The sequence below is a fragment of the Quercus robur genome, chromosome 3 (assembly GCF_932294415.1).
Source record: "Quercus robur chromosome 3, dhQueRobu3.1, whole genome shotgun sequence".
Lineage (NCBI taxonomy): Eukaryota > Viridiplantae > Streptophyta > Magnoliopsida > Fagales > Fagaceae > Quercus > Quercus robur.
Genome location: NC_065536.1, coordinates 52,199,339 through 52,212,037, shown reverse-complemented (window position 1 = coordinate 52,212,037; position 12,699 = coordinate 52,199,339). Strand labels below are relative to the sequence as shown.

Genomic DNA, 12,699 nt, shown 5'->3' with positions numbered 1-12,699 from the left:
TGTGGTGAAAATTTCATGAACTTATCACATCTCTTATTTTATTATGTCTTTCACACTCTTTTCTTACCACGTTAACACGTTTATGTTCCTAATTTAGTGTTTTTTGAAAAGAGAAAGTGCCAAAAACCGAAAGGTGAAAAAGAGCCTAACTGCGCCACAGTGACCGTTAGCTAAGCTAACCGGCGCCAAATATATTCTCGTTGGTGCTATCCCCCACAAACATACACACACTCTCTTTCTCTCTCTCTCTCTCTCTTTCTCTCTGATCGTTCCCTTAAAAACCAAAGAAACCCAATATTTAAAACTCAAAGACATTGATCCTCGTAGACTGTCTTTGGTCTTGCAGAGTTTCAACTCTCTCTCTCTCTCTTCCCAAACCACTTCAATTCCCCTATCACTTCAATTGATTCTTTAGCTTTTACTTTCATGGAGAACGGCTTCTCTTCTCCTCGGAGCGAATCCTTCCCGGCCGGTCTCCGCGTTCTCGTTGTTGATGATGATCCAACATGGCTCAAAATTCTTGAAAAGATGCTCAAGAAGTGTGCTTATGATGGTACTGCTTGCTTTTGTTACTTTTTTTTTTCTTTTTTTCTCTCATGTCTTGAAAAGATATTCTCTGCGTTTGAGTTTGCTTTTGTTGTGTTGTCGATTTTTATGGTTTCTTTTGCTAATTCTTGTTGTTTACGAGGTGGGTTTCTCAAATTATGTGTTAGTTCCAGTATAATGGCTTCTGGGTATGTTCTATTCTATGTTTTCTTCATGGGTTTAATTTTAAGTATTAGAATTGCATGTAAAGTTCATCACTTTATGTTTTATATGTAGATGTTAAGGCTGTGAAATCTTGAGAATGAAATAGAAGGGGAGAGATTAAGGATATTTTTATTTATTTATTCATTTATTTTGGGACTTTCATGTTGTTGCTTGAGGCTTTTAATGTGAAAATTGTTAGTTTCATTGATGAAAATTGATAATCGAATTGATCTGGGTTAATTAAAGGGTATATGTTGAGAACCTCAATTAACATGAGTCACACCAAAACCGAGACATGGATGAACTGCATAAGTTAAGACTTCTATTTACTGCACTGTAGTCCCAACTTTAAAAATGGTAGTTATGAATAAAGCTATAATAGAGAAAAATTTGGTGTTAGTAATTGAAGTATGAGATAGTATTTTTACATTAATTTTGAACACTTATATCTGAGGAAGAGAAAACCTTTTTTTTTTCTTTTTTTTTTTTAAATTTGTTTGTTACAAAAGGCTTCTTAAAGGTGGTGAATTAGGGGTAACAAGGGCTTTCTTTGGTGCCTATGCTATGATACTTGTGTAGTTCTTATCTTTACTAATTGTGATGCAAAAGGCCTTTTTTCCAAGAGCAATAAACAGGCATAATTAGATTCCACCTTCTTGTATTCAAATATTTGTGATGATAAGGATAGAATTGGGAATTTGTTTCCAACAGAATTTAGATTTTTGAATTATGAAAATTTATTTTTAAGTGATGCTACTTATAAAAGAACTGTCTGGCTAGAGCAGTTAAATGATAGAAGCTTCTTGAAGATCTGGAGTTGGGCTCAATAACTAGACCTTGGGTGGGCTCATTATCTTGAGGAATTTAAGCTTGGGAACACAAATATATGTGTATGTATATGTGTGCCTATTCAGTTTTACTCAATTGACTTACCTCTTGTGAGGCTGATAATCAAAGGACCAACATGTAAACTTTTTGAGTCTAGTGCACTGCTCAGCTTGTCACTGAAGAGGGCAATAATTTGAAGATAAGATTTGAAGCATGACTTGAAAAGTCACAATTGAGCTAAACCAGATTTCTTGAGTAGGCTTTCGAAAATTTGATGCACACAAGGTGCAGGCTTAATAACTTAATGATAATAATAACAAAAAAACTTAAGACAAGTCTGATAAGTGATGTAATTGCAGTGGGGTCTGATGAAGAATTTCTTAATCTAATGGATTGCTTGTGTGTTCTGAAATGCTAATTGTCATTTGTAGCATTAGGATTGAATAATGTTCATCAGATCATGCATGTAATGCTAGGCTAATGAACGATATTTGTTGATAAAGAAGATTCTTGAGCTCAATTGTACCTACTCTAACCAAACTTGAACATGGCTACTTGAGATCCGTTCAAGTTTGAATTATTTCAGCTTGTTTTGGATAACTTCTTTTTGAGCAGTAGGGTTGGCTTCATGAATGTGGGCTCCCAACATTCATTCTCTTTAGAGACCATCTTTCTATCAGAAAACATGCCTTCAGATATTTTCAAAATTGCAGTGAACTTTCATATTGGCTTTTAAGCCTTTTCATAGTTCATTTTTTTTCCTATTCTGTTTTCTCTTTTATATCCACTAGTGCTGTTGAAAACTTTTATTGATGATTGAAACTTCTCATATGACCTTCAAAGTTGTTACCATCTCTTTTGTGTTTCAAATAACCAATAGTATTGATTACTTTTCTTAGTCATGTCACACTAAATTTAGGGAAGTCTTTCAGGTATCTCATTCCTATTTGTATGATTTTCCTGATTCACTCAGCATTTCTTTTGCTGCCATTCACTTTAATGCTGTGGAAACTGTGTCTTATCTGGTTTCTTATTTATGATAAGAAAAAGAAGATAGCAAAGGCTTTTTATTTGCAATGAAATGTTTGATCCAAAAAATTGAAACATATTTTTAGACTTGATTGAATAAAGATGCATTTGTTATTTATGTTCTTGCTACGTTGAAACTTTTTTGAATGACTTCTGCTCACTAATATACTCTGTTGATCAATCATCTCTACCATGACAGCAAAAATTTGAAACTATTCTCACTTATCTTTGTAATTTTTATATTTCAGTGACTACATGTCATTTAGCACGTGAGGCTCTGAACCTTCTTCGGGAGAGGAAGGATGGCTATGACATCGTAATCAGCGATGTTAACATGCCTGACATGGATGGATTCAAACTTCTTGAGCATGTTGGACTGGAAATGGATCTTCCAGTGATTAGTCAGTTCTCTAATACTAATATACGAAATTTTTACTAACATGCTAAAATTCCCATCAATTTTTAATTCACATCCACTGGAATCCTTGCTTCTGACAAGTTGCATTTTGTGAACCTGCACAGTGATGTCTGTAGACGGCGAAACGAGCAAGGTCATGAAAGGAGTTCAGCACGGCGCATGTGATTATCTCCTCAAGCCGATAAGAATGAAGGAACTCCGCAATATATGGCAGCATGTTTTCAGAAAGAAGATACATGAAATCAGGGATATCGAACATGAAAACATAGACATTATTCAAATGTCTAGAAATGGATCAGATTTGTCTGATGATGGGCACATGTATTGTGGGGAAGATTACAACTCTAAGAAACGAAAAGATTTTGACAAGAATGATGACAAGGATTTCGGTGATCATTCTACAAAGAAACATAGAGTAGTTTGGTCGGTTGATCTTCACCAGAAATTTGTCAAAGCTGTGAACCAGATTGGGTTTGATAGTAAGTACAGTATAAACTTCTACTCGTAGAGTTTCTTTATGAGATGTGCTTCCAAAACTAAACATATATGTCGGATTCTTACTATAATTGTCTTTAATCAAAAATATCATTCACACCCTTTTAGTGGGAGGCACCATTAATTTGGTCCCTTAACTATCAAAATTTGCAATTTACATTCTCGCAGTATGACGATGATGTCAATGTGACCCTTTCATCAGGATCTGTCAATACTGTTCCATTAAGTGCCCCAAAAAGACTTTTTATTTTTATTTTTTCAGAAGAAAATAATTTTAAAAGGAGAAAAATAATAAAAAATTGGGGAATCAATTTTTTTTAAGGGAATGAAGTGGTTGCTCATTGGCAACAATACTGATCACAAGTTGCATTTGACTCTCCACTACATTCCTTCAGCTTAGATTGATCACTCCTTATTTCAATTTCCAGTAACAGTTTGATCTCATGAGACCCATAAGGCTTCTCCAACACTGGGCCCACATTCAGGTTGATGGCAGTTAAGGATTTGTGGAAGGAAGCAGCAACCTGCTTCATCAATCCTAGCAATGGGTTCCTGTAAACCTGTTTTCAAATCCACTTCGAACATAGCTTTTGAGTTTCCTTATAATTTGAATAATATTTGAGTATTGATCTCCCAAAATTAGGCCCATAAAATTGAATCACAATTTTACTTTTTTGTAAATATTTATTTCCTATTTTCCTACTGAAAATTGGAGTCCTTTTTGGATGGGTTAACTGTGAGATTGTGACGGATCCTGATGGAAGGGTCACATTGACATCAATATCACATTCGAGGGTGTAAATTGCAAGTTTTGATAGTCAAGAGACCAAATTGGTGGTGCCCCCATACTAAAGGGTGTAAAGGGTGTTTTTTTTTCCTCATCTTTATGTGGTCCTCAATCATGTAGCTGTCATCTTTATATAGTTGTCATCTTTATTTTGCTTCAACAGAGCCATGACATATAGTGTCTTTTTGGCAGAAGTTGGCCCCAAAAAGATACTCGATTTGATGAATGTGCCATGGTTGACTAGAGAAAATGTTGCTAGTCACTTACAGGTAGATCCCCTCACCCTTTCAGTCTTGGTCTTTGACAATTTCTAAAAGTCATTATCAAGTAGGCTTTTTACAACCTATTGCTTTTCCTTTATGGTAGTATAGTTTCCAAGGAACATTGCAATTACAAAACCAAGTAAATACTTGGCTCGTTAATGATGTATTTGATGACTATTTTTTTTATCCCACTGTATATCTGATCTGTGTCTTTTTTGAAAAGTGATTGGTATGATCGCACCCAATCTTGTTTTTGGAATTTATTCAAATATATGTATAAAAAATTAATTTCATCATATTTACATCCGTATTTTATGTGCCTTTTTGACTTTATGTATGCTGTTATCTCGAGTGAACTTCTATCCAATTTCATCACAAGCAATTCTTAGTCTATTTTTAATATTACACTGGCTTTTACAACCTCCCACCTACAACAATATTCAATTGTACAACTAGAGACACACTATTTAATCAAAGACTAAGCACAGCTTATTAGAAAATAGTCAAGATGAGTGAGAAAAGTTCTGTGTAATGATCAATCTGTTTGAATATCATGGTGATTCTCATTGAGGAAATTTTTATTTTTCCAGAAGTACCGCCTCTACTTGAGTAGATTACAAAAGGAAAATGATTTGAAAGCTTCTTTTGGTGGCATAAAGCATTCAGATTTTCCTCCAAAGGATCCTGCAGCAAGTTACGGACATCAGAGTTCAATCAGCTTGAACCAAAATGATGTTGCAAATGGTTACCAGTTTTGTGGCAGTAACTTCATTGCTCAGGATGCTGATACCAAAAATCCTGAAGGTGATCTCAAAATTGTTTCAGAGATGACAGAGATCAAAAGAACGTTGACCGCTGATGTTAGTGATCCGCAGAAAGCAAGGAGTTCACAGAGCTTCGGTCATTCTTTTGCATCACTGGAAACCGAAGCAAGCTATCCAGCATTTGATTCTACCAACCCACCGGAGTTCTCTTGGAGTGAAAATACCGAAACTCAAGTCAAGAAAGAACTTAAGCCACATCTTCAGTTGGAGGATGGCTACAGTCAGCTACCACCACATGGTCCACAGCATCAGATCCAAATGAATCAATTACAGTCAGATCCAGCAGTTACTTCTGTAGTTTCTTTGACAGGAAGAGACATAAGTGGCTCTATCGAAATTAAGCCTTTGTTCACTGAGTTCAAGAGCAAGCATGTGAGCCATGTCAGTCCAACAGAAAGTGCAATTGACACATTTCCCGTTCAAACCAAGAGCCAATTAATAAATCATCAATCTTTTGAGCCCATTTCCACTGTGATTTCAAGCACGAAACCACAGGGCTTCAATCTGAGCATTACTGACTTAGAGTCTAGCCAAAGAAACCTGACATCAGCGAGTGACCCAAATTTTGCACCAATCAATGAGGACTTAACCGTCTGGCTTCAAGGTGATTATTATAGTATGAATTTTGGACAGAGTATAGATTATATTGACTACGATGATCCGGGCTTCCTGGCTGAAGTTCCATTCTACTTGTATGACCCACTTACTGCTGACTTCCAGTGTCCTATCGACTCAACAACAGAATGTCCAATTGTTGATCAAGGTCTATTTATAGCTTGACCGTGCTCTGCAGCTCTGCACCTTCTTGCAGGAAGAGAGGTTTGGGATATTATTTCCTGACCACTTTGGACTTGGATGTTTTAATTTGTATAATAGGAGTGTTTTCAAACTTTTAGCATAATAAGTTTGCTTGTCGAAGTTTAGTTCTTGACATGGGACATGCATTAATAGTGTTTTGTGTGTTTGTAGAAAACAATCCAAGCCTACGGGCCTATCATGTGCACAAAAGTCATTTTCCTTCACAAATTCTCTGAACCAAAAAAAAAAAAAATAAAAGAGCTATCATCTGTACAAAAATGATCAGTTGTGCCCATCTAGTAAGCTGATTTGGATTTTTGAACCTAAAAATGACATTACTTTTGGTCTCTAATTTCTGCTACAAGACTAATCACACCATTCTATAGCTGGTATTGCAGGATGCAGATTTGTCCTATCCTGGCAAAAAATTATCTTATGAGACCAGTTTATACCGCGCCTCCGTCACAATATATGGATCCCACAGGTGTGTGGAGTCTACCAAATGTGAGGGAGTACTGCATATGATAGTCACAAGATACTTCATCTTGGCATGCCATATCAGAAAGCTGGAATCTGCAACTGCCAAGCAGCCCTTCCTTATCCCCCCAAATAATTCTGAGAATTCAGTTAGGTTTTTAGCTTTTAGTCTCAATACAAGCTTAAATGTTTCAGTCACATGGTAATTTAAGCATTGTACCTTAGTTCAAGGTAAAGCATTAAGAAATAGTATAAACTAAGATCAACTGTACATGCTTCCAACACAAATAAGCACAAAGCCAGTCTTATTACAAATATGCTTGCTATTCCACTGCCAATACTTATCCTATGAAACACGGGTGCGTTTCCGGATTCAAGTGCGGATGCGAGACTCGACAATCTTTTAAAAAGTAGAATGCAAGTGCAGCGGAGTGCAGCAATTAAAAAATTATTAAAAATATTTTTATTTATATTTTCTATATATTTTTACTATTAAAATATTCTTAAAAAACACATTATATTTCCTTGGTTCACAAAACAAAGAAAGAAGAAGGCAAGAAACACAAAACAAAAAAGAAGCAACAAATATTCAAAATAAAATTGAGGAAGGACAGATTTAGAATGTTTGGGTCTCATTCAAAGCCAATTTCGACTGTTCTAGGATGATTCAAGGCCGATTTCAACCTGTTTTGGCCGCCAGCCGATACAACCCAGTTTTGGCTAAATTGGCCCGGTTCGGCGCAAATCAGAGCCAAGTTGGCACAAATCCATTAAAAAAAAAAAAAAAAAAAACCTCAAACGTGACACCGACGCGCGAGCAACAGCGTCACTCGCTTGTCGCCGTGTTGGGCCACGTCGGACGCAGGTGGGGCACCTATTTTGCTGCGTCCGTGCATCATAGTGCTTATCTCCTACATGTTTACAAAGAAAAAAGTACTGGAAAAACTGCTACAAAATTTCACTTATCACTGATTTTATTAGAAGCTCTCAACACAAAACACTAACTTTGCATTGATATCCTCCCTCAGGTGAATCCCATTTCACTTATCACTCTCTCCATAATACGTAATTACAAGGATAGGTCCGGGTTGTCAGGATGTCCAATAATATGCTTATATGAAACAATCTGCTCTCTTTTGATACTTAATGCTGAATATTTGGAGAAGCATTCTCATGTGCATTCTTCTTAGGTAGTGAAGTGACTGAACAGTATGTGGTTCTATCAAATTTTTCTGTAACACGCTTAGAGTTACCATTTCTGACTAGAGGTATTCGAGGAGGCCGAGAGCTTGAATCCTGGACTGGGCTGGGAACTGGCTTTCTTCTGAGATTTGGTGATCGAGGCTGTCTCAATGAGATCTGCAAAATATGAATGATCAGTATATTTTCCTTTCAGCAACTCTGATTGGATAAGCATCTAACCAACACTCAGAAAAACAGCCACAAACTCGGCTTCTCCACCTGGAAGAGAAGGGGGAGGAGAAACAAATACTACAAGAGAAGATAAAAAAAGAAAAGAAAATGTAACAATACTTGAGGGTGTCTACAGAGAATCAGGCCCCTCTCCACTCACTAGCAAGCAGCAACAAATAACATATAAAGGCAAACATACACTTTACACCCTATTAACTTTGATCAATTGTCATTTTAGCCCACTAAGTTTAAAAATTCTCATTTTAGTCCATATTAACTTTGAACAATTGTCATTTTAGTCCACTAAATTTAAAAATTCTCTTTTTTTTTTTTTGGTTTAAATATATTAATAAAATAATCTTACATTATTTTTTAATGTTAAAAATGAGAAATAATGTCATTTTAAGGAAGTTAACAAAAACCTTTTAACTGCAATGGATGGAAGGACTTACGTGACTTTGTTATAGGATGAACTAAAATGACAAGTTATCAAAGTTATAGGATATGAAGCGTATTTTTGCCACAAAAACAAAGAAAGAGTTATTGAACTGACAAAGTAGCAACCATCAGAACTGACATAGTAGGCTGGAACAAAACATCCTGAAATTACTTCTTTTTTTTGCAGTGCTAAGTACCTGTACATATAAACTCATAGCAGAGCCTATCCAAATTACTTCAAAGGCATTTACTGCATATGTAATGCATGTTTTAACCCAAAATTCTGCGTCATAGAGAGTCAAGTTAAGAAGCTACAAGTACCTTCTTTGGGGGATTGCTCAGTGATTGTGATCTATGATTTAAATCTTCATTCAGTTTGGCTTTAAAATCAGTACTCTGTCGCAAATTTTTGATATCAAAGTGTGATTTCTCCTGCACAAAAGTTTAAAAGGAAAGAAGGTTTTAAATGAGCTCACCATGCAAGTGATATGATTTGTGCAATCACTTCACATCACTATATTATTGGGAAACGTACACAACCCTGAAGTTATGTGTTATAGCAGATCAACTGGGCAACTCATTCAATAACCCTTGAACCAATTCACATTGTTGGACCCCTCAATACATTTCTGCATTTTGTTATTCGCCTTAAAAAGCCAGTTATAGAGTTGCATAATTTTTATTTATTTATTTATTTTCCGCATGGGATTCCATATCACCTACTCAAAGCTATAGTAAGGCAATGTGATCAACCTTAGGCCTGGTTTGTGGCTGCACTTTTTCTGACTCCTTGGCATTTATTTTGTCTTCCAACTTCTGAAAGAACTGTCATAAATAATAGCAAAAATATTTTTAAGTAATGACACAATTTTAAATCATAACATATAATAAGAAGTAAAAAACAAGAACTATTGGATCTAATCTTGCCTCTTTGCGTTTTGCTGCTCTTTCTTCACTCCTGAAAGTAAACGGAGAGGATATAGTAGGAGTTCGAGCTTTAAATCCACTTGCATTTGATGGTTTTGAGCAGCTGTTACACAAACATTTTATGAGAATTTTCTCTAAGTTTCCAAATGAAAATGTTACAGAGCCTGGTAAAATATATTTTACACCCAATCATGCATCTACCTCACCTAAACAACCACCCTTTGCTTCTCCTCTCTCTCTAACACACACACACACACACACACAAGTGATAAGATTCCACTCTTTTCAAAATCTAAGGGAACCATTTGGCTATTTGCTCAAAAAATTATTGAAATAAATTGGCTAAATATAACAGTGCTTTATTTTTTATAGAAGTAATAACAGTTCTCTATATGCATTCTAGAGATCAATGAAGTTAAGTAAATAGATCCTGAAGAGCAAGAGTAGCAAAAGCAGGATCAATTTAGGTGGTAATCCAGTGTCTATACAAAAGGTGAACCATTGAGGTGATAAACAGGAAAACTCCTTACTCCATAGAGAGAGAGTGCTCTTTCCCATCCTCTGTTATTCCTCCTGAAATTGACTTGTTAAGTAGTGTCCTAGTCCTGTAATCGATAATCATGTCAGTGTAAGGGATAGTTCTTTTGTATGCACGCATCAAAAGCACAGATGGAAAAGGAACCATTTGAGATATTGCAAGGACATTCAGAAGGCAAAGTACCTTCGATCTTCTGGCTGGAGCTTTACTGAAGGTTGCTTAATTAACTTATTTACAGATGCCTGCAGTGCACAAAAGAACTCCTCAGTCATATTAACAGATCTTTACTAGTAAAAATAATACTCAGATGTGTACTTTTGTGGGTGTGTACAAGTGGAACAAGGTGAATGGCAGATAGATTAAACAAACGCAAGTAACAGAAGTAAATACCCTAGTCGAAGTTCGTTCAGGAGTTGAACTGTCTTGGGATGTGTCAAACAAATTTTCATCACTTCTTGCACTTCCAACCTCTTGAAAAACAGGAGTTGTTTTACTTGTTTTGCCAGTACGAGATGCAAAATTGATTGACATGTGAAGTGATTTTACAGTTAATCTCTTTTTGTCAACTAGATCTCCTGCTGTCCTCTCACACTCTGCCACACTATTAATTCTGTTTCTTAGTGGCATAGAAATCATTCGTTTGGAAGGAGAGACTGGGAGCTTGGAAGGTCGAGTTAATAGCTTCGAAGAAAAATTCGCTTGTCTTTTCTTGCTTGGTGAAGCAGGAATCTCCTTACTGGGAGCTACCTGCAGTAAGATAGTGAAGAGGGCAGTATTAGGCACATTTAATTTACTAAAAACAAGTAAAATAGGCATAACTGAAAAACCTTATTGAGTTTCTTCTCTTCTTGGGTGGTCATAATCTTGTGGTGGTCTTCAACTTTTTCAATTTGGTCTATATTTTCAACCAGAGCAGAATCCTCCACATCAACACCTTCTACCATTACAGCCTCAGCTGCTTCCACCTTTGTTGTTTCCAATTCTTCAACATTAGGATTACATACATTCATTTCAGCAGAATAACATATTGCAGCATTAGGAGCATCTTCCACATGTGGTTCATCAACGGCCTTGCGGCTGTCTGCTTCCACCAACTCTGAATCCATGAAAGAGTCATTATGATGTTTGTCGCTAGTTTCTGACTCAGAAACATTACAAGCCGCTGCATTTGCTTCCTCAACCAATGCTGCTGCTCTTTCTGCAGCTTTTCTCTTGTAATGAGCTTCAAAATAAGCTCTCTTCTGAGCAACAGAACCTGGCTTGGAAAACTTCTCAGCTTCCTCTAAATAACGATTGTGAGAGAAGGTTGACCATTTTTCCCAGGCCAAGGATTCTGACATATACCTTCCAAACGAGATTGATTCTCCAAGACATTGAATGGGGTCAGTCTGCAATTAAAATTAATTACTCATGTCCTAAAATAAATTAGAAATACATGAAAGTACAAATTAAACTTTGATTATTTGTTTAAAATAAAAAAAAAAAGGTAGATACCCATGACATTTAAACCTCATCAATTACTTGCTCCTCTCTGTGATGCAGAACAATAGAAGCTCAAGATTTTTCCAGAAGGAAGCCATGAAATGCTAAATATAAATTAAAAGATAAGGAAGAAAATTGATGTATAATTATACATTACACCAAGGGACTATCAAAATTCAAAAGCTTCATTGATGGAAATGTGTGCAAAACAGGAAAGAAAAAAATTTTAAGCAAAAACTTCAATGATAATTTGGGAGCCCAAAAGAGAAACATAAATTTCCCATTTGGTTCCCTTATTTTATTTAAAGAAAGGGCGGAAAAACTGCTTATTGCTCAATAGTGGCTTCCTTGATTAAGCATCTGGAAGCACTTTCTCTCCAATTCTCTCTCACTCTTCCAAGAACCAAACAAGAAGTTATGAACCAAACAAAAAAAACCATAAACCGTCTAAAGCAATAACAGCACACAGTGTGTGGTTGTTAAATGAAAGAAACGAAACAAGTACAACAGCCATATTAATCTCAACCCGTTACAAGATTCCCATGTCCTGTCATTTTCCCACGTTTTCTCAGGATCCAAACAGACCATAACAAAAAAAGACAAAAGCAGTTACATTAAAATACAAAACCCATCAAGAATTTCTAGAAAATACAAGAAACCCATTAACTAAACACTAACTTAGAATCCAAAAACCAAAAAGAAAGAAACTTTCAAGAATGTTTGGAAAACTGACCTCTTTAGCTTCTCTTGAACCATCTGAAGGAGGGTGAGAGAACGATCTCCTAAGACACGCTGACTCACCCATGTTCTTGCACACTAAACCAACAAAAATGTTCAAAGAAATACAACAACAAAAGCTTTTTAAGTCTTTCTTAACAAGAAAAGGTTTAGTCTTTATGTAAACCCTTGAAGCCTTGAAGGCTTTAAATTTGAATCACAGGCTCTCCCGGGTCCATTTCGTGTTGCAGAAAAAAAGAAGGTTTATTTATTTATTTTATTTAAGGAAAGGAAGTGTTTTTCTGGTTGACCTTTGAAACTAATTTTTATTATTGATCTTCTAAAAAAGCACTATTCTTTTTAACGTTTAGGATTTGAGCTGGGTCACATGGGTGAGAATTTAAGATCACATTTGATAGAGTTGTCAACTTATTTTGAGTTTTTAAACAATATTATAATATATTTTTATACACTTTTTAATTCACACATATTTAAAAAACCTACAAACAACATTA

At 35.8% G+C, this 12,699-nt stretch overlaps 2 protein-coding genes across 5 annotated transcripts; one reads left to right on the top strand and one right to left on the bottom strand.

Annotated features, from left to right (window-relative positions):
- The first annotated feature begins 216 nt into the window (after window positions 1–216).
- LOC126718301 (two-component response regulator ARR11) lies at window positions 217–6,370 on the top strand. The gene is made up of 5 exons (XM_050420419.1): window positions 217–553; window positions 2,856–3,008; window positions 3,130–3,504; window positions 4,500–4,576; window positions 5,161–6,370. Exons 1-5 carry the CDS (start codon window positions 427–429, stop codon window positions 6,172–6,174), a joined length of 1,746 nt encoding a protein of 581 aa, XP_050276376.1. The 5' UTR covers window positions 217–426; the 3' UTR covers window positions 6,175–6,370.
- Window positions 6,371–7,239: 869 nt separating this feature from the next.
- Window positions 7,240–12,458, bottom strand: LOC126718302 (protein WVD2-like 7). 4 transcript variants are annotated; one of them, XM_050420421.1, is made up of 9 exons: window positions 12,201–12,458; window positions 10,813–11,373; window positions 10,376–10,732; window positions 10,169–10,227; window positions 9,978–10,052; window positions 9,448–9,550; window positions 9,274–9,345; window positions 8,842–8,952; window positions 7,240–8,028 (listed from the first exon to the last, which is right to left on the bottom strand). In XM_050420421.1, the coding sequence occupies exons 1-9, from the start codon at window positions 12,270–12,272 to the stop codon at window positions 7,813–7,815; spliced, it is 1,626 nt and encodes a 541-aa protein (XP_050276378.1). In that variant the 5' UTR covers window positions 12,273–12,458; the 3' UTR covers window positions 7,240–7,812. The 4 variants fall into 4 exon arrangements, with proteins under 4 accessions (XP_050276378.1, XP_050276379.1, XP_050276381.1 ...); XM_050420422.1 differs by lacking the exon at window positions 12,201–12,458 and adding an exon at window positions 11,480–11,951; XM_050420424.1 differs by lacking the exon at window positions 12,201–12,458 and adding an exon at window positions 11,495–11,949.
- Window positions 12,459–12,699: the final 241 nt, after the last annotated feature.